Genomic DNA, 21694 nt, shown 5'->3' on the forward strand with positions numbered 1-21694 from the left:
CCAAAATTAAAAAGAATAATGGCGGATAAGTCGCGCTAAGTTTTAGTGAAAATAAAAGTGAAAATTGAATTTTAAAACGTTTATTATCTTATTTTTGCTACTAATAAACAATAAATTAGAAATTCGTTCAATCTGTTTGTAATTAAATTTCATACATATTAAAAACAGACGTAAAGAAAACGGAAAAAAAAAATCTGGTGAATTAAGATCGCAAATAAAATATGAAAATGTGTTTTACCAAGTGCGAATTTAAAATTAAAATATCATTTTGAAAAATGAGTAGTTTTTCTTGCTAAAATTAAAATAATTCATAAATTTTTATTAATTAAAAGATTCTTACGGCATTTTCTCAAATTTATCCTTTCAAGGACAATTTTTCATTAAATAAATATCAAAACTAATGCGAGTAGCATCCATTGTGATTTATTAAGATTTCAAATTACTTAGTTAATAGAAAAAATAATGTCGGAAGACGATAGTTTTAGTACAAGTAGGGGGCAGTATAATTCTGCAGAAATAACCTCGGAAGAACATGAAGCTAATGACGTGAGTATAGAAATATAACCATGTGAATGTGATCATAGAGTAGATAGATGTACTACATATGTGTGTAGATTGTTTGCTTTATTAGATGGAAAGTCAACGTTACGAAATTTTTTAAACTGTTCAATTTTTTTAGTCAATTATTCAAAAAGTGAAATCGACTGTTTCCAGCATTTTACCACAAACTTTAAGTAAATGGTTTTCATCGACTAATGTTTCGGAAGAAAATAGAAATGGTAATATTAGAAGACGACGATGCGAAGAAGATAACTTTAATGATAGTGATCCCGAAAATAGTCAAGATGAACATTGTACTTTAGTGATGCCACCAATGAAAAAGACTCGTTTGAATAATGATGAGGTAATAATTGTTAATTATAAATTGAAAAGAAGGAACATAATTTTATTTATCACTTAAGCTTGGCCACTTTCCAATGACAAAACATTGCATTAACAAGATTGGAGAAAATAAGTTTATGTCATCCACACCATTAGATATTCGAGGACGAAAAGAATTACACACTGAAATTTCGTCAAATTTTATTTCACCTAAGAATAAAAATGTAAGACCTCTTGATGACATCGAAGAAGAAACTGACATAATTGAGGTAGTACCAAAACTGTCACGTAAAACTAATCAAACTAAAAGGTAAGATATTTGAAAAATATTAAAAACATTTGTACGTTTAGTTTTTAAAAAAATTCTTTTTTGACCTTCAATTAAAAAATTTTGTGTAACTTGTGATATTGATTTTTCCAAATGTTTAAAAAAAAATTTATTTAAACATTTTTTTTTTTAATGTTTTAGGAATACGAATATGTCAGGTAGATTTTCAGAAAATCAATTTTTGAGGAGCGAATCTGGTTTAGCGAATTTTAGTAACAGTTTTATGTCCTCAAATTTAGTTAAAAAAAGGAAAATTCAAACAAATTCTATTAGAGAAGAAGGTGGAGAAGAAGATTGCGAAAATGAAGAAATTGACGACTATGAAGATGATCTTGAAGATGATGATGAAGATGAAGAAAAAAGCCATAGCGTAAGAAAAGATACAAGATTAAATAAATCAAATATGCTCTCGAATGGAACAAATAACATGCCTAATATAATAATGTCCCGAAATGAAAATCAAGATAGTGCATCAGAAAGTGGAGAAAGTCAGTGTTCTAGTTTAGCAAATCAACAAATAATTGGTCAGAATAAACGTACTGGATTGTTCAATTTTAATAGAGCAAAAAATTTAGACTTTGTTCATTCAAAACCAAATTCTACCAATGGATTTAATTTTTATTCTCATCTAGAAGGAAAAAAATCTTTGTTTTCATCAAAAAATATGCACAGCGTTTTAAATAACTCAACTATGTCGTTAACTAGTCTAAATAGGCGTCAACAGTTCAATCCATCTTTATATGGAAGTACATCTGCTTTAAGTGATTCACGCTTATTGAATACAACTTCACCATTTTATAAGGGTAGGACAACTTATGGAGGGGCTTCAGCTTATGGAAACTCATTTCTATCTTCTAGTGCTCGACAAATCCGAATAAAGCCAACTTTGATTCGCCCGTCTTCAAGTTTGTCGAACGTATCAAATTCGTCTCAAGATTTGAATATAACAAACACTGGAAATTTTGATAAAAATGCGGTGCGTAATAGTACAACTGGGAATAATACCGCAATTTCAAGTACAGCTAAACGGATACTTGAACTAATGGATCAATTCACAACACCTTTAAATGAAGCGAGAAAAATGGCTGAAAGTTTGAAGAATTCTCAAATAATTGGTAACAAAAATAGATTCACTGAATCAGATTATCTTTCAAGTAAATCTTTAAATACTGGCATCCGATTACAAAAACCTAAGACCCCTTATAGTCGACCTCAAGAAAATAATAATAAACAAATTTTAAATGAAAATATGTTACCTCCAGTAAACGAATTACAAGTTCCATCAATGGCTCAATTATTGCAGCTAAAAACATTGCAGGCTAATACAGAAAGAAATCGAGAAATGGCTACCTCTAACGAAAAATTCTTGTTAAATAAAAGAAATGATTGTAATACTTTGAAAAATAATCAAATTGACAAAGGTAATATTTTGTCAAGTCATAGTAGAAAAATCAAAACTAAAATAACAAGCACAAGACCTTCGAAAAATTCAAGTGAGCTAGAAATCGCTGAAACAATAACATTACCAGATATTCCCCTACCTTTGATGAAATCGATACCTAAATTTGATATCCCTCCGCCAAGTACAAGTTCAGCCTATAAGGTACCTTTGAATACTACAACTATTACACGACCAGCGTTGGGAAATGTTTCTACTGTATCCAACAGCACAATTAAAAATGACACTTTAAAAACTGGTTATAAATTTTCGGCTCCTATTAAGATAGATTTTAAAGTTGATTCCAAATCAATATCATCATGCGATAACTTTAAATTTAGTCATCCGATAACTGTAGATTCGTACGAAAAATCAAATGATATAATTAAAAATGATATTAAAAAAACTGAAGAGAAACAATCAGAGAAATCATTTTCAAATTTACCACAATTAAACAGAGGTAATATAAAAGAAGTTTCTGCTGAAACCTTAACTACAAATCCAAGTAAAACTATAACAACATTGAAAAGTGGAAGCGTTTTGGACGTTTTAAACAAATCAAATAAAGTTGTAGAAGTAAAGAACACCAGCAATATAAATAAAAATATGAGTGAAACTGCAAGTGGAAAAACTAATTTAGGGTTTGGTGAAGCTTTTAAAAAGCCCGCAAATATGTGGGAATGTTCAATTTGTTTGGTAAATCATTTTGATTTTTAAAAAATTAAATTATTTAGTTATTGAAGTAATTGAAAATATTTATATTTTTAGATAAGAAATAATGAAAATTGTGAGAAATGTGTAGCTTGTGGATCATCAAAAAAGGGAGGTAGCGAAAAAGAGAAAACGGTTTTTCCCCCACCTTCTCTTGTGACAACGAATATTTCCTTAAGTGAGCAATTTAAATCAAATCCAAATACTTGGGAGTGTTGTGCCTGTTTGGTTAGAAATAAGAATGAAATTTCTTCGTGTGTTGCTTGTAATACGTCTAAGCCGGTATTAGTGAGCGATACTAAAAAATCCAGCGATAATAATGCTAATAGTACTGGAAAGGTTGCCGAACCAACTAAAACTGTAGACCCAACTTTCAAAGAAATTGTTGCTCAACAAAGTGGAAAATGGGAATGCTCTGCTTGTATGACTAGAAATGATTCCAATCGTTCAAAATGTATATGCTGCGAACAAGCAAAACCTGGATCGAGTACCTCTACAGGGAAAAATGAATTTTCTTTTGGAGCTGCCGCTAGTAAATTTACTTTTGGCTTTAGTAAATCTAATGAAGATTCTTTAAAAAAGACTGATGAATCTGTTTCTAAAACGGTAGAAGCAACTTCACAAGGAAATTCAGGCTTTAGTTTTGGCATATCATCTAACCCTATTTTTACTACTCCAAAAATTCCAGCAACAGCCAACACATTTTCATTTGGTGTTAATAAAACTACAGCCACAAGTGCAACTACTCCTGTAGCGTCAGACGGTAAGTTAATAGACAGCAACAAAGCTAATGTAAAAGCATCAACATTGGAATCGGAACTTTTGAAGACTACAAGTAAACCGGCTGAAAATGTTAATTTCATGTTTGGTTCTCCAAAAACTAAGGGTGAAACTGATTTAAAAAAGACGTTTTGTTTTGGGTCACCAACGCCAATATCATCGAATACAACTAAAACCGAATCGAAATTAACTACTTCAAGCGAGTCCACACTTCCAAACTCTGGATTTTCATTTGGTTCACCTCAAAATCAAACTACAAATTTGAAAACAACTACACCTGGGTTTTCATTTAACTCACCGTCTTTGTTAACTGCAGCACAAGGGACCTCTGCAACAGTTTCCACGACTACGCAATCAGCAACATCCACTGCGGTTAACTTTGTTTTCGGCTCACCTAAGACTACGAACTCCACAACCACATTTGCAGCTCCGGTCACTACTACGTGGTCAAATGTTTTTGGTTCTCCATTATCTAAAAATAATCAGGTTACAAGTGTATTCGGAAATGTAAATAAAGAACAAAGTAAGTTTTTTTAACAATTTTGAACCATTTCTAATTATTAATAATTAAACAATATTTTGTATAGGCCCCAAAACGTCTCTAGGCATAAGTAGTCAAGGTTCAAATAGTAATGTCATACAATTTGGGGCGAATAGTAATAATAATCATGATAAAAATTTAAAAACTTCTGTTCCTGTATTTGGATCTCCTTCAGGCATGAGCTCAAGTAATAATCAATTTAGCTTTGGATCATCAAGCAGCTCAGCAGTTTTTGGTTCAAATACTAATACAGCCGCACCAAGCCCTTTCAATTTTGGATCTCCTAAAACGGTTAATGATTCAGTTGGCAACGTTACACTGAACACAGGTTTAACAGCTGCTTCCAATCCCATTAGTTCTATATTCGGAGCCTCAAACACTACTATTAATAATAATAATAATAATAATAATAATAATAATAATAATAATAATAATAATAATAATAATAATAATAATAATAATAATAATAATTATAATAATAATAATAATAACAATAATAAAAATAATGCTAATAATACTAATAATACTAATAATAACAATAATACTAATAATAATAACAATAATAATGATAGTAATATTAATAATAATTGCAACAGTAATGGTAATAATAACATTAATAATAATAATAGCAATAATATCCTTGGTAATAATAATATTAATAACAACGTTAATAGTAATAATAACATCAATAATAACATTAATAATAATAATAATTTTAATAACAAAAATGATAATTCTAATAGAACTAATAATCTTGTTAATAATAATACTATTAGTGATAATAAAAATAACAATTATAACATCGGTAATACTAATAATAACAACAGTAATACTAATAATATTGTTCTCAACAGCATCAATAACGAAACTAACATCAGTCCTGGCTATTTTAATAATCACAATATTATTGGTAATAACACCAATACCTCTGTTATTAGTAATAATAATAGTAATATTATTTGTAATAATAATTCTATCAATAACACTAACATTAATAGTAATAATAATAATAATAATAATGATAGCCATATAATTAAAAATAATAGTAATAACACTATTAATAATAACATAAATACTAACAGTAATGTTACGAATAATAATAATAGTAACAATAATAATAATAGTAACAATAACAGCAATAGTATTATGAACAATAACAATAGCAGAAATAACAATATTTTCAATAATGATGTCAGTAATAATAATAACAGTAATAATATTATTAATAGTAATAACAGTAACAATAATAACGTTAATAACAATAGTAGTAATAATAATAGTAGCAATAATAACAATAATAATATTACGTTTGGGTCTCCTACGGCATTCGGTAGTTCAGCTTTTAGTTCTCAATCATCAACAAGCTCAATTTTTGGGCAATCTGCTTCTGTGCCTAACTTATTTGGAAATAGCGTTGTACAACAGCAAAATCAACAGCAGCAAAAGCCGTCTTCAAGTTTTTCCTCTCCTGGTACTGGTTTATTTGGTTCTAATACAAACGCATCAACTTCAGCATTCACATTTGGGAATACAGTCGCTTCAGCTCCATCATTTGGCGCTCAAACAGCATCCATGCCAACTTTTAGAAATCCAACCGCTAATACTAATACTTCTTTTACCTTGCCAACTCAAGAGTCAACAAAAAAACTAACTGATACTCCATTTAATTTTAATGCAGCAGTTCAAAACCCACCTTCGGTAAGAAAAACTATTTCATATTTTACAAATTTTTACAACTATATCAATATTTTTCAGGGAGGATTTTCTTTCAGTAACAACAATACAAACATTAACAAACCAGCTTTTAATTTTTCTGCACAAACAATGCCTTCTTCATTCAATTTTACTGGGTCCGAGGTAACATTTTTTAAAATTTATTTATATTTTGTTTTATTTTTTTTTTATCATTCATTTATTTTTTTTTATTTTTTATTCATATTTTTTATCTTCACATAATTTTGTTTTTATTCTTATAATATATTTTCGCAACCTAAAATAAAATATTTCATTTGATATTTTCCACTAAATTACAACAAAAAATTAAAAATTTGAAAAAAATATTCAGGCAATAAATTCATCACAACCATTTCAATTTGGAGCCTCCTCGATTACTACAACTATACCACCAGTGTTTAATTTCGGTAGTAGTGAGGTAAAGTACAGTCTCATTTCGGATGTTAGTTCTATATATAAACACATACATATATATATATTTACAAAACAAAAAATGCTTTTATACCTATTTAAGCCTTGATTCTGATATAGTATCGTTTATATTATAATTAATTATTGTTCTACTGTTTATAATTTATAAATATATATATATATTTTATATATATATATATATATATCTTTTTTTTTTGCATTTTGTATTTGTTTTGAAATTTGTGTAATTAATGAATTATTGAAGATTTGTATATTTTGTTGAAATAATTTCTACAATTTATTTGTAATTGTTGAAAAAGAAAATTTATGGAATGTTAGATAAACATGCAAATACTAATGTATAGAATGTATCATTCCTTTTGAGATATTTTTTAATTTTAATGTTAATATTCATGAGTTGATTAAATTTGTTAATTAATAATAAACCAATAATAAATACTTGGCAATTATAAAGCAATGAAATGAATTATTCGTGACAATCATTCATATTATGCTAGACGCATCACTTAAAATGAGGGGATATTATTCAAATGTATTGAGGTTTTCATTTCGAAAATTATAGACATATTCAGATTTTTATATTATTTTTAAAATTATAAAAAACTTTGAAAATTATTCCATCACGTTAAGAGATACGTCTACAAAAATATGGGAGATAATTAATTAATTTAAACGAATTACTCTTCAACAAATTTTCAATTTTTCAATATTACTTTCATTAATTTTTATGATATTAATTTAAAATTATAATTGAAATTCCATAATTAACCTTAACACAATGTATTCAAAAAAATAAATACTATTACATTAACACACGATTTATATATAATTTCCGAATAACTAAACATTTAAAAATTTTGTTTTTTTTATAAACTGTTTCATTTTGATTTGGTTGGTTTCAAGTGTTCATAATATGCCTTGCCTTAATATTTATAATATATTAGTATAAAATTCGATGGAAGATGTACACACAATTAATACGAGTATTATTGATTTGCGTTAAATATTCTTCTTGAAAATAAAGAAAAAATTGTTTAGGGAAACGATAATTTTATCGTTTTAATTTTTTTTTTTTACGAATGATGTTTTTGACTGCGATTACATTTTGACATAATGTTGTCGAATTAAAAAAAAAAGTACGGCTTAATTTTGAAGTTTCAAGTAATTTTTGTGAAAGAACAAATAATTATTCTTTGTAAAAAATATAAAAAATGCTGAAAGTAATTCTACTAATAATTTAATCATTGTTAATGCTTAATATTTTTCTGATGACTGTGCTAAATGTTACCACAATGCTCTTATAACAAAACTTTAAAATTTTAATTGTATATGAATGAAATAAGACACAGCTGTACACAGAGATTTTGTTTATTTGAATGGTAAATGGCTTCTTTAAATTGATGATTTAAAAATTTATATTCGAAAATTATTCTTAAAAAATTTCAGCATTTGTTTGTTTTGGTTTTCAACCGTGCATTTGCTTTTAAATTTGTAATTCACTTTTTCTCTGTTAATTTAAAAGTTTTTTTTCGAATGCATTGTATAAAAGATTTTTGCGATTTTCCGGTTTTATTTCATCAATTATTTAAAGTTTTTTTTTTTGTTTTCGGCTAACACTCCGTTTTTTATTACGTAAGAAAACTCATACTTTACAAATGTGTTTTTTTTGTTGGTTTTAACGTTAATAAGTTTTATTTAATTTGAAATTATTAAAAGAAATAAGAGCGAACTGAAAAATTCATTAGGTTTAAGCTATTCTTTCTACAATGGTTCACAATCATTCAGTTATTATTTATTAATTTCAATTTATTTAAAAAAAAAAACATCAAATAGAAAACACCTGGTAAAGAAATTATTTAAAAATTGAAAAATCGAAAATTGTTTTTCCAGAATCCATCTAATGCGCCGTTTACATTTAACGCATCAACAGCATCAACTAATTTATTTGCGTAAGTATACGAATACCTATACGTAACTTGTTTTTTTTTTATATTAAACAACTAATCTCGAAATGCCAATTAAAAATTTATTTACGTATTTTTGTTTGGTAAAGATTATATTATTTTAACAACTAAGTCTTAATTTAGTTTTTAAAATACAATTTGTTTAGTTTCACTTTAAGGGCGACTACATAAAAATATATTGGTTTTAATTGAAAATCAATACGAAAATCAAAAAAAAAATTAAATTAAATTAAATTAAAAACATTGATTTAATTTGATTGATTAAAGTGCATAAATTAGAAATAATGAAATGGTTTGTAAAGCTAAAAATACGTAAATAATTTTATATGTTTAACTAAAACGCTTTTTTGATGTAATCTTAGAATTCATGTCATGAATGTCTTATGTTTCTTCTAACCTCCCAACATTAACCTATTTTCTAATGTAAAGCATGGTTTCAAATTATATTTTTGTATATAGAAATAAAAACATTATTAACTATATATAAAAATAAACATTTTCTTAGTTATAATTGAATTTTTTTAGTTTCCACTAAGAATTACATATTTACATAAGTAGAATGAATTGATTTTGAATTGTCTGCAAACAATATTTGTTTAATTGTACTTACATATTATATGCATATAACGTTTTGTTAAAAGAGACTCCATTTTTTTTCAAATTGTACACATATTCATACATATATTTTTTCATATCATTTCATAAATATTATGTAAAAACATATTCATTTTGAAAAATTCTTATTATTGTGTTAAAATCATTTAAATTTTAATTTTTTTAACATTAGCAGATTTTCATCTCATAAAATTGAAATGTTCATTTTTAATGCTAAAAATGATTTTCTATTCATATATATCAGAATTTTCAAAAAATCACCAATAGTATGATTTTTAATGAATTGAATAATGAATTTAAAAAAATATACGATTTTATTTCCAGTCCAACTCCATTACCAGGGACTTCAACGACAGCCCGACGCAAAATACGGCCAGTGACTCGACGTGCCCAGCCACGGTAGGCATTAAAAAGTATAAAAATGTTAGCGATAATTGTAATAAAAATAATAAGAGTTATTTAAAAAAATCAATACCCTCACATTTAATAAAAAGCTGGTTAAAATCGTCACAACACAAAACAGAAGAAAATATAAAATATGAAGGCAATTTTAGCAAAAATAAAATATATATAAATAAAAATTATGAAGAAAATTTAGAAAAAAAAAGTTTAAGCATAGATGATGGTAATGATTTAATGAAACAAAATAATTATTTTTTAAATAATCAAAAAAATGTTGAAAGAAAAAAGATATTTAGCCAAAAAACTTGCGATATGACACACACTTCTAATAGTTCTATTGAAATTAGTTATCAACAAACATCTTTGAATAATAATAAAAATATTGCAGAAAATATTAATGAAAATACTTTATTTAAAAATATTCATAATCATCATAATAGAATTGTTGATAAATTGAAAGATAATTCTTTATTAAATGTAAATAAAAATTATAAATTTTATCAACCAAAAAAAGAAAAATATATTAAACAGATATCTAAAGATAATAAAATGAAAATTAATAAGAAATACAATAAATATTTTCTTTGTAATAATGTTTATAAATTTTCTTTGAAAAATATAAACAATAATAATATCAGTAATAAAATTAATTATACACAAAAAAAAAATGATATAAGTAAATATTATGTAAAATCAATTTTTAATTATAATAAAAATATTGAAAATAGTAATAATGATAATAATAATATTAAAGATAAAATTAATAATTATATTTCAAGTGAAATAATTGAAAAACATAATTCAAACACTACTCAACGAAAGATAAATTTATTAAAAGAAAAATATGAAAAGACAGCTATTATTAGAAGGTTAAAATATCAAACGAATATTAATAATAACAAAAATAAAAGTTGCTTTTATAAATTTATTCCAAAAAGTTCAAATGCATCAGCACCATCAGCAATAAATTTATTACAAAAGCCGATATCAACAAAATTAATAACATCATTAAAACAATCAAAGTCTTCGTCGTTGCAATCAATATCATCAAATAATAGCAAAAATAATAATAATGATGATAATAATAATAACAATAATAATAATAATAACAATAATAATAACAATAATAATAATAATAAAAATAATAATAATTATAATAATAATAATAATATTAATAATATTAATAATGATAATAATAATAGTAACAAAAATATTAAAAATAATGAAAAGTCTTCTATGTTAGATAATATTTGTCTGTCGTCAGTATTGTCTGAGTCATTATCATCTTTAACACAAAATATTGAGTCCAATAAAATAGAGGGTAGGGAATTAATTAAAACAAATGATATTCAAAGAGAATTTAGCACTGACCAATTCAATGTACATAATTTAATTTATAGAAAATATTTACAAAAATTGAGCCTAAAAGGTTTCTTAAATAAAAGAAAATATTTATCTGACAAATCTAAATTTAAATATGTTAAAAAAGATACCGAAGAAATATAGAAAAAAAATTGTATATTCGAGTAAAAAAAATCAACTTCAAAATAAATAACTACACAGAATTAGGAAAAGACAAAATAAAAAAGGGAAAAACCTGCATTAAAGAATTTCACATAATACAATTAAAAATTATTTTCTTTTGTAATATTTAATTTCAATTTTAAAAAAAAAGGAAATATTATTTTTTAAACAATAAAAATTAATTTATTAAAAGCAATTAAAAAATTGACTGAAACATGGACGTTTTTTATATTCTTATTGAAAATTCTTTTGTAATTTAATTTTAAAAAACATATTTGTAACATAAAGTTATTTTCAACCTGTATGTATATTTATTTTTTATATTGTGGTTTGGACTTATTTCTTAATTTAAAAATCAAATTATTATACATTAGTAAACATTTTGTTCAATTAATTGCATAAATTTCAATTGGTTTTTAAATTTTATTTTCTACTAAAAAACTGATATTATAAATATACATATATTTTTAAATTAATCTCATGTACATACATACATATATAATTTTTTTTATTGTATTTTGGAATATTTACAATTATTATTGTTTTGGATTTCAAACGATGTTAAATAAATAGTTTAGTTTTACACTTTCGTCTTTTTTTTATGTATATTTTATATATATTTTAGTTATTCATAATTTCAAATAAGTCCAAAAACACATTAAACACTAGGGTGTCTGTCTACCAAAATGCAAATCTAACATCAATTTGACTTATTCGGCAATTAAAAATGTCGAAATCTGAATATATCAAATTGACGTTAGATTTGCATTTTGGTAAATTCCCTATTTTGATTGCTCTTTTATGCTTTATTTCAACAAGTAGTCGATTTTTATTTTGATACTTCCGAAAATTAAAAATCGTGTGGGGAATTTGTTATTATCAATGATAATTCTGTTATATTAAAAATTAAAAAAAGAAATAATAAAATTGTTTAAAAAAAAATCAATATGTAACAAAACATGTAAAAAATTGTTTTAAATTTTTTATAAATTAAATTAGGGGGCTAAAAAAATGTATGTATTTTTTTAGTAAAGAATACAACTATTAAAGGGGAAAATAGTTGTGTTATGAATCTATTTTAAAAAAATCTTTAAAATAAAAGGAAAGTAATTGTTGAAATTATTATAATATGAATGTGAAGAGAAAGTGAATGAAACTTATATACATTAATGCGTATATGAATGAAATAATGTAATATGATTATATAATTATTTTATTGAGAAAAAATGGAATTTTATTATTTTTTCTTTAGATTGTTGACTAGATGATAGGCCTATTCTCTTTTTTTTTCAATTGTTTTCTAGTATAATTTTTCCTTTATAATTTAATAAGAAAATTAATAAATAACACATATATAAATAAAAGAAAAATTTGCTTTTCATTCATTTGTAAAAAAAAACAAACAAAATATAAAAAACATGTAAAAGAAAATATAAAATTAAATGTATAAAAAGTCTTAAATATTTAGCTAGGGTATCTCTAAATCACTTACTTACTTTTCAATTTATATTTTATTTTTCTTTTTTTTTGTAAAATAACTTTCAAAGAAATAAAAATATATTATAAAGTAAGCCGCAAATAAAAATATAAGTACATAATGAAAATATGAAAAATTTTTGTAAATTTTAACTAGTTTATATGATTCAAACAAAAAAACAAAAAAAAAAATTATGTGAAACTTAATTCAACTGAAATAAAGAAATATTATCATTATATTTTATATCAAATCCTGTTCACTATCCGAATCGCTTAACGATATCATGTACAATATAAAATAGTAAATTTATTTGTTGGTCTTTATTATAATCAATTGATTTTGATGTTTTTAATTAAAATAATTTTTATGCGATATGTCAATTTAGAATTTTGCTTAAATCTAAAATTAATTTTTTATTTGAAATTAATGTTTTTGTGAAATTTGGAATATTTTCATTTACTTTTAGTACATATTCAATTATTGCATTTATTGCAAGATTTTTATTGGCCTTTTAGAATATGCCAGTCATTAATCCATTTAATCAAATTAAAAATATCATAAATGAACTGAAGTGGATAAATTACTGAAGCAAAAACAAAATAGATACACGCGAATTATCAGTAATGTCAATTTAATCTTTTTTTTGTGGTACCAAACGTTTTTAATAAATCTAAATAATATTTCTTAATTAAAACTTAGTAATACATTTTTAAATTATGTTTCCAAAAAAATTTCATTTAGTTAGTAATAAATAATATTAGAAAATTTTAGTATTTGAAAATTTTTCAAGTTTATTTTGAATTTCTTTTTTGTCCAATTGCAAACAATGTGCCAAATTAAATTTTTTTTTCATATTAAAATTAAAATCATAGAAATTAAAACTATGTTTGCATAAGAAATTAAAACTATGTATGTATAAGAAATTCTGAAAATATTTTATGAAATACGATTTTTAATTATGAGATGCAAAATAAAATGATTATGAAATGATTCTACACAAAAGTAAAACAAATCAGAATTTAGTTTTAATGAATTATATTTTAAATTTCCTTGTTTTTTTCTACATCATTCAATAAGAAAATTAAATTTTTATTTTTTTTTTCAATTTGTAGTTTGAAAATAATTGTTTGACACTACAAATTGAAAGCACAAAAAGACTGCCCAAAAGCAATCTATTAATTACAATTTACATCAAAATCAATTAATATAATCAAAAAAAAAGGCAAAATTTAATATTTACTTTTTTTTTTACGATTTGCATGATTTTTTACGATTTTTTTTCACGATAGCTTGAGTTATTTTACCGGATAACAACATTTCGAATAAATGTTGTATTTTTACAGATGTTAAAAAAAATTTTTTTTAGCGCATATTATCTTAGAAACATCATTAAAAGTAATTATTTTAACAATTTAATTTCTTTTGAATAATATTAAGATTGAAATTTGAAATTCTACATTAAAGTATATAGTATTTTCGAATATTCTGCAATCTCGTCAATTTCGAATATTCGTTCTCTTTTTAATGATCACTTTTAAACATTTTAATTAATTATCTATATTTATAAGATAATTGTTTTTATTCAATTAAATTTTAAAGGAAAAATCATAAGATCAACAAATTAAATTTACGAATTTAAAAATCATGAATTTTTATATTTGTACACAATTAACAGAAACTTTTATTTAAAAACATTTTTTACAATTTTAATTAAAGCGAAATTGCATACAAAAAAAAAAAAAACAAAAAAAACTTTAAGTTCCTCTCATATAAAAGTGTAGTAGACTGTATAAAAGAAACAAAAACAAAAAATTAGAAAAGTGTTATATAAACTCATTAATATTCAAATTGCATTTTTTGTACTTTTATTTTTTTATACAAAAAAAAACAAAAAAAATTATTTTATATTTCGTTATCTAAGAAAAAAATAAACTTAATATTACAGCAAAAGGAAACAAAAAAAAAATAAATTAGAACTATTGTAGGAGATTCTTTTTTTCAAAATATTTTAAATAAAATAAAAAAAAACGCAAAACTCTGGTATGTATACATGTAGTCAACCAAAATTAATTTGCACATGATTTTTTGTATTTCAGTAAAATTCAAAAATACAAACGGGATAAAATTAAATAAAAAAAAATATTAAATTAGCGCTACCGGGAAAAAAAAATTCTAATATAAAACAAAACAAAAAAAATATAAATAAAGTAACATAAAATCATTTTGTAATATTTAATAATATAGTTTAAACAAAATATACTTATATATATATATATATATATATATATATATATATATATATCTAAGAATTACAATTAAAAATATATATATATATTACACACAGAAAAATTAAAGTAAAATGCTTTCTTTGAGTAGTAGTTATAAGAAAATATAATTATCATAATTACAATAAAGGAAAACAAAAAAAAAAAAAAATAAAAAAAATTTAATAAAAAAATTGTATAAAAAAAATGGTAAAATTTAGATTGTAAGAAATTTTTTTTTAGTTATAAGATTAAAAATAGAGAAAAAATAAAAATAATTATAAAAAAAAGTAATGGAAAAAAAATAAACTTTTTTTCCCCTGCATTCTTTTTTTTTTTTTGTTTGGCAAATGAATTTAAATATTAAGTTTTTCTTTTTCGCTTATATTTTGTGCTTTTTCAAAAATCAAATTCAAAATGAAATTTAATTTATGTAATGAATTAAAAGCGCAAATTCATGATGAAATAAAAAATTCAATGTAAAATTTAAACAACGTCTTATTCAGTTTACATCTTCCATCAATCATCACCCACCTCTTCAAGTGTGCGTTTAAGAGAAATGTGGGGTTATCTTGTTTTTTTTTGTATTTTTTTTTTTTTAAATTTTCATAATGATTTTTAGATTGTTTTTTGTAATTAATATCCTCTTATATTTTTTAATTTTATGCTTTTATTTTTATTTTGCATTATCAAATTAATTTTTTTTATTCTATTTTATTAGTTTCGTTAAATAAGTAAAAGAAATTCTCGATATATATATTGTAGGAAATTATTTTGTTATTTAAATTTAAATTACAATTTATTAACATTAAATAATTATGTTTGAATATCGAAAATAAATAAGAAGGACTTAAATATAAAAATTGGGGAAAAAAAGAGTAGCAAGAGAATGTTTTGATAGTTTGTCTATTAATAAAATATATGGTAGATCGCTCCCGTTTTTTCTCCAAATTTTATTGTTTCAAATGCCTTAATTTTTAATAAGTTTTTGTCATTTTTTATTTGTCCTCTTTTCGAAATTAAAAATTAAATAACCTCAATATTTTATTTTAAAATATTTTCTTTTTTTTTTGATTGTTTGGTTTCTGGTTTCTTTATCTAATTTATAAACATTAGAAAAGGAAAAAAAAAAAATTAAAAAAATTACCTTCAATAAACATTTTTAATTAAATTGCAATTTTAGAAAATATTATTATTAATAATAATTGCGAAAATATTAATTTCAAAAAAAAAAAAAACAAGTTTATAAACAGTTTAAAAAAAAAGAGTATGTAATAAAAACATAATATACAAGTAAAATGTACTATTAAGATTTTTACTATTAAAATACTGAATTAAAAAAAAAAAACATATTGTGGTTGTTAAGTTATGTAAATAATTAAAAAAAGAATTAATATAATAATAATTGCGAAAAAATTACGATCTAAAATTATTTTATTTTAGGATATTTTCATTTGTCCATTACAAAAATTAAAATACATAAATTTTTTTTGAATTTTAAATCTTAATAATTTCAAATTTTAATCCTTCATGTAATTCTCATTTCAGTTGTTTTTATTTTTAATTTTATTCAAATCAGTCGCGTTTTCTAACTTATAACTGACACTTATTGTGAAAAAGAGTTATTTGTAACAAATTCATCGCATCGAATCTTCTACATAATATAATAAATACATACATACTAATAAATTATCACCCATATTTATTCTGCTAGTCGCGTCACTTCAGGTGATGGGATATTATTAAAAAGTATTTGTGTTTTCAGTATAGAATTTCAAATTTTGTAATAGATCTTATTCAGAATATAAGGACATTTTTGAGTAACAACCTATCAAGGGACGCGGCTAACAGAATATGGGTGATTTATTTATTAGATAAATTCTGTATAAATAATAAAATTTAATAGTTCTTTACCTTCATTTCACATTTTCACATATGTATGTTTAAAGTAATTATTAATTAATATTGAATATTCATAACAAAAGTTTAAATTATTATTGAATATTCAACATGTATTTATATATGTGATTTTGTTTCGTTTTTTTTTCTGCAAGTAATAGGGTTAACGAGTAAATGTTAATATTTTAAATTTAAAACAATGTTTTGTAATGCATTTTTCTTCGTAAAAATAAACACACTTTTCATAAAGAAAAGGGATATGATTAATAAAAATTTTTAACATAACTACAGATTTAAATAACAACGAAAAATGTTTATATATTTTTCATATATTATGGATGGTTTGCATTTTTTATTTTATTGAATATATACCAGTCTCCAAAAATTTATTACATAAAAATAATGTAATCAAAAACTAAGATGATTTTTTCTCCATGCAATAATTATCAAAAATCGGTATTCCTTAAAAATTTATTATTAAACAGAAACTTTCTTAACAAAGAAAATACGTAATTGAAACTACAAAGGTAAGTGTGATGGTGACATACCTATAAAAATTTAAAAATATGTTGCAATTAATTTAAAATTTCTTTGATTATAATCCTGGGATGGATAATAAATTTCAGCGATGGATATTTTCATGTATTAGCTTTAGTATTAACTGAGTATTAGAGTAGATATTTAGGTCAATTTGATCTAAAGTGATTTATCTTAAATGTATATACGATGTTTTACCCCAAAAAAACATCAATGCACGTAGTATTTACGTTTCCGTGTTGGAGCTAGCACATAATAAAAATTGAAGATAAAAATAAGAAAGAGGGTAAATTTTCTCTGGACCCCAGTTAATTAATTTTTTAAATTTTCGTTACTTTGTCGCAATTTTTCTCTAATTTTTGGTAAAAAAAAAGACATCAACGCATGTTAGATTTTTGGGCAATAAGAAATTTAATAATTTTTTTTTACATAAGATTACAACTTAATAAATTAAAATATATTTTATGATTTTCAAAAATGTACTAATCGAATATTTGACGTAACAAAGGTGTTGGATTTTTAAAATTTTAAAAATGCTTACATGTAAAAATTAAACATCACAAAATTTATAAAAGAAAATAAAATAAACATTGAAAAGTACATCAGTCCTTTTGTTTGCGGGTTGCTATGAAGTGTATTATCTATTTTTTAAGTCACTTTAACTGTTAAAAATGATCTATGTTAAGCTTGGCCAAAAAATTCGTTTGTTCAATAATATTCTAGTCGCTTCGAATACATTTTTTTTAGATTTAAAACGTAAAATTCAATAAATAAATTTTAAACATCTTATTCGACTTTTCTTTTTATCTTTCTATCCAACTTTAGTCATACTCATGACTTGATTCTCGTTTGCTTATTAAATTTTCACGTTCTTCTTCATGTGACTCAATAATTGTTGATGGTGGAACTGTTCTATTTAAAGCTTTTGTCTTATGTAAACCTTGTGTTAAACCCGAATCAGTCAAAACTTCCACATCATCATCATCTTCTTCTTCCTCTACTGTGAAATATGGATGAGCTGAAGCTGGTCTAAATTTATAACCAGTTAAAACAAAGAATACATAAGTTGCCATCTCACGGAACATTTCATCAAGCCATGCGTATTGGAATGCAACAGTTATTTTTAGTAAATAAACAATAATCCGAGTAAAATAAATATAACAAACAATCATTATATAAAATTGTCTAAATAGTTTCAATTTTCTTAAATTAATAGCAGCTTTTCCATCAGTGGCTGAGGCTTCATGTAAATGTCTAATAGACCATACAACTGGAAATAGAATCGCTCCACAGCATAATAAATCGACTAGAATAAATATATCACGCCATGTTCGATGTTCAATATCACCCTCCTCACTTTCATCCATAATAATTTCTGCAACATTAGCTAAAACCTAATATAAATATTATAACTATAAATATTGTGTATTGCATTTATCACAAATATATTTAATACGCACTTGTAATGGAATAACAATCATAAATAGTTTTTTATCTTTATCAGCCAGAATATGTTTTATAAAGGTCCAACCTGTTCCAATCAAAACAATTGTTATAAAAAGAACAGCTCCTTTAAGTCTACAATTAGAAATTCTTTAAGTTTACACATAATTTTTAAGTAGATAATTATTTACAAGTGAGCTACATAATACAAAATCGCCCATGCTTCCACATGTTCTCCTTTGATTTCAATAAAATGATAATTAATGGAATGAAACATTAAAGACAAAGATTTGAGGAAAACGAGCACTGCCATTATATAATGAATTTTGAACACTGTATGCCTTAAAGAATTATAATAGTTTTTTAAATTTTAATTAAATTTGAGATTTAACTTTGATAAAGGAATTATTTTATAAAATAGGTTATATTTTTTAATAAATTTTTCTTATATTTACCTGCTTTTCTTCAAAATGAAAATCCAGAAAAGTCCTGATAAAAAGAACAAAAGAGACATCATAAAATAAAGAGCTGGCAATGGCATTTCTCCAGCTGACAAAAAACTATTGCCACTATTTTTTTCTTCAATATCAACCTTTTTAAATAAGCCTTCATTTAACAAAAAGAGGTATTTAGTTAGATTTCATACTTACATCAAAAGATAAGGACATTGGGTTTTCTCCATAATTAGGACAAGCATGAAAATATAAATTGTACAAACCTTCATCATGTTTGGTTGCAACAAGAATTGAAAACTAAAGCGAAAGATTTTCAAGTTAAATTAGTAAATATTGAAATCATTTGATACACTTTCGTTGGATTTCGAAAACTTACTGTAAGATTGTAATACTTTTTTTTCTCCTTTTCTGCAACTGGCATGGGCAAAATTAATTTATTACAATTTGAAACAGTAGAAGCGTCAACTGAAAGTATTATACAACAAAATACATAGTTATCTTTCTTGAAAGATTTAAAATATTACGAAAATTAAATATAAATATAGCAACAAAAGCAGTAAATATATAAAAGTAATAAAGATGGGAAATGTATTAGTAAAAGTTATTAACCTTCTCTACGTCTTCTGCTCAAAAATAAGGCGGAGTCACTAATTTTTGCCAATGATTGGCGTTTCGAACGTAAAATAGGTATTTTATCGTGACTTGAATATATGTGAATGTCTTTCCAATCTGCTGAACAATTTATATTCACCCTAAAAATAGAAATATAAAAATTGAACGGAGCATAATTTAGCACATTTTACTTTTCATTTTTTAAGTCCATTTTGAAAAATATAATTGGTCCACTTCGTTGTGAAGATGCTTGTTCTTCTAGAATACATTTGTCCTGGTGGGAATCCAAGTAAGGATTCATGGCATCGGTTGTTGTTTTGTCCAAAGATAATCCAAACTGAAAAGGAAGCTATTAATTATCCGCTTTTGAATACGATCTTGAAACAAGAGTACAATATTGTTTTCCTGACCAGGATCTATTTGAAAATTACTTATTTTGACATCTAAAACTCCAGATTGATAAAAACCAAAAGTACTTAATGCAATGTATCTTCTTACATCATCCTAAAATAGAAGGAATTGGTCTTCCAATTAATCATGAAAACAAATTCTTTACAAATTTACCCTTATTTCCAGGTGATGTTTTCTTCCTAAACATATATGTACTAATAATAATACTAAAGCAAATTTCTTAATATCCATGATCATCATTTTAATTTTATATAAACTTTAAATTTGTTTTTGTTTCTTTTTTAAATGATGCCCAATTTTTTCTAGATCCGCCAAGTTTTACTCAGTATTTTCATGTCAAATATTCTTTGGTTTTAAATTTATTTCACAGTAATATGCGTATTTACAATATTAAAGTTTAAAGTTTTTCAATATTAGAACCACAAAAATTATATTTAATTAAATTTATTTCTGCTTAAACATCGTAAATTCGTAATTGATTTTGATGTGATGTCGAGTCGATAAAATAAAAATTTACGATATTCAGTGACAGTTTAATTTAATTATAAGCTCATTCAACAGGCTATTTTGTGTTCGGTAAATATGGACTGCGATCAACATTATTACCACGGCATATAAAACAAGGCAATGTACAAAATGGCAATATATCATTATGTGAAATCTTTTTTACAAAATGTAAGGTAGCGTTCAAAAAGAAAGCAAAATTATAAGATTTAGTTTGAAAAGATCAAAATTTGGAAACACCTAATCCAATCAAAGTAAATCATATGAGAAAATTGAATCTTGTCTAATTTTCTATCCATTTTTTTGACAGCTAAAACAATAATGGTGAGTATTGAAATTTTCCATGTGTTGTAAGTGTGAACAGCTGATTTTTTTTAATTACAAGGTAAAATAAAAAAACAACTGAAGTGACAGAAAATTTTTTCAAATCAAATTTGATTTGTAAAAACTAGTTCGACTAGTTGTACAATTTATTTGTACAATTTTGCTTTATTTGTCAACCCTTGGCAGAAAAACAGAAAAATAAATAGATTTTTTTAAGCTTCCAAAAATGTAATATTGGAAATGAAACAGTGTATATGAATGGTGTAAAAGTGTGTTCAGGTCACTCTGTAGAATTGATCAGAATCCAGAACACAAGCAATTCTGTAGATTTTGAATAGACCTCTGGAATTTCTAGGGTTTACATATTCGTTATTTCATTTGTCTTTATTGGCAATGGGAAAAAGAGGTTCATAATTC

General features: G+C 23.9%; 2 protein-coding genes across 5 annotated transcripts; one reads left to right on the plus strand and one right to left on the minus strand.

Moving 5' to 3' along the window:
- Positions 1-26: 26 nt before the first annotated feature.
- LOC129618683 (probable serine/threonine-protein kinase DDB_G0282963) lies at positions 27-15761 on the plus strand. 4 transcript variants are annotated; one of them, XM_055533584.1, is made up of 10 exons: positions 27-546; positions 680-904; positions 963-1192; positions 1352-3344; positions 3417-4662; positions 4727-6378; positions 6436-6537; positions 6746-6832; positions 8737-8795; positions 9750-9965. In XM_055533584.1, the coding sequence occupies exons 1-10, from the start codon at positions 463-465 to the stop codon at positions 9826-9828; spliced, it is 5757 nt and encodes a 1918-aa protein (XP_055389559.1). In that variant the 5' UTR covers positions 27-462; the 3' UTR covers positions 9829-9965. The 4 variants fall into 4 exon arrangements, with proteins under 4 accessions (XP_055389559.1, XP_055389557.1, XP_055389560.1 ...); XM_055533582.1 differs by lacking the exon at positions 8737-8795 and having other exon boundaries at positions 9750-15761; XM_055533585.1 differs by lacking the exon at positions 6746-6832.
- A 2143-nt stretch (positions 15762-17904) lies between these two features.
- Positions 17905-20938, minus strand: LOC129618859 (protein GPR107). The gene is made up of 10 exons (XM_055533882.1): positions 20603-20938; positions 20432-20542; positions 20230-20375; positions 20036-20178; positions 19803-19891; positions 19622-19723; positions 19427-19563; positions 19163-19312; positions 18989-19106; positions 17905-18922 (listed from the first exon to the last, which is right to left on the minus strand). The coding sequence occupies exons 1-10, from the start codon at positions 20687-20689 to the stop codon at positions 18350-18352; spliced, it is 1656 nt and encodes a 551-aa protein (XP_055389857.1). The 5' UTR covers positions 20690-20938; the 3' UTR covers positions 17905-18349.
- Positions 20939-21694: the final 756 nt, after the last annotated feature.

This window comes from Condylostylus longicornis, unplaced genomic scaffold (assembly GCF_029603195.1).
Source record: "Condylostylus longicornis isolate FDR11 unplaced genomic scaffold, ASM2960319v2 ptg000010l, whole genome shotgun sequence".
Taxonomy (NCBI): Eukaryota; Metazoa; Arthropoda; class Insecta; order Diptera; family Dolichopodidae; genus Condylostylus; species Condylostylus longicornis.

What these genes read in the sequence shown, in the direction of transcription:
- LOC129618683 (XM_055533582.1), top strand. Translation starts at nt 463, where the DNA reads ATGTCGGAAGACGATAGTTTTAGTACAAGTAGGGGGCAGTATAATTCT. An exon ending in AAGAACATGAAGCTAATGAC is followed by an intron (nt 547 to 679) that starts GTGAGTATAGAA and finishes CAATTTTTTTAG; the next exon opens with TCAATTATTCAAAAAGTGAA. An exon ending in CTCGTTTGAATAATGATGAG is followed by an intron (nt 905 to 962) that starts GTAATAATTGTT and finishes TTATCACTTAAG; the next exon opens with CTTGGCCACTTTCCAATGAC.
- LOC129618859 (XM_055533882.1), bottom strand. Translation starts at nt 20,689, where the DNA reads ATGATGATCATGGATATTAAGAAATTTGCTTTAGTATTATTATTAGTA. An exon ending in TTCATTTTGAAGAAAAGCAG is followed by an intron (nt 19,313 to 19,426) that starts GTAAATATAAGA and finishes TAATTCTTTAAG; the next exon opens with GCATACAGTGTTCAAAATTC. An exon ending in TTGTATTATGTAGCTCACTT is followed by an intron (nt 19,107 to 19,162) that starts GTAAATAATTAT and finishes TTCTAATTGTAG; the next exon opens with ACTTAAAGGAGCTGTTCTTT.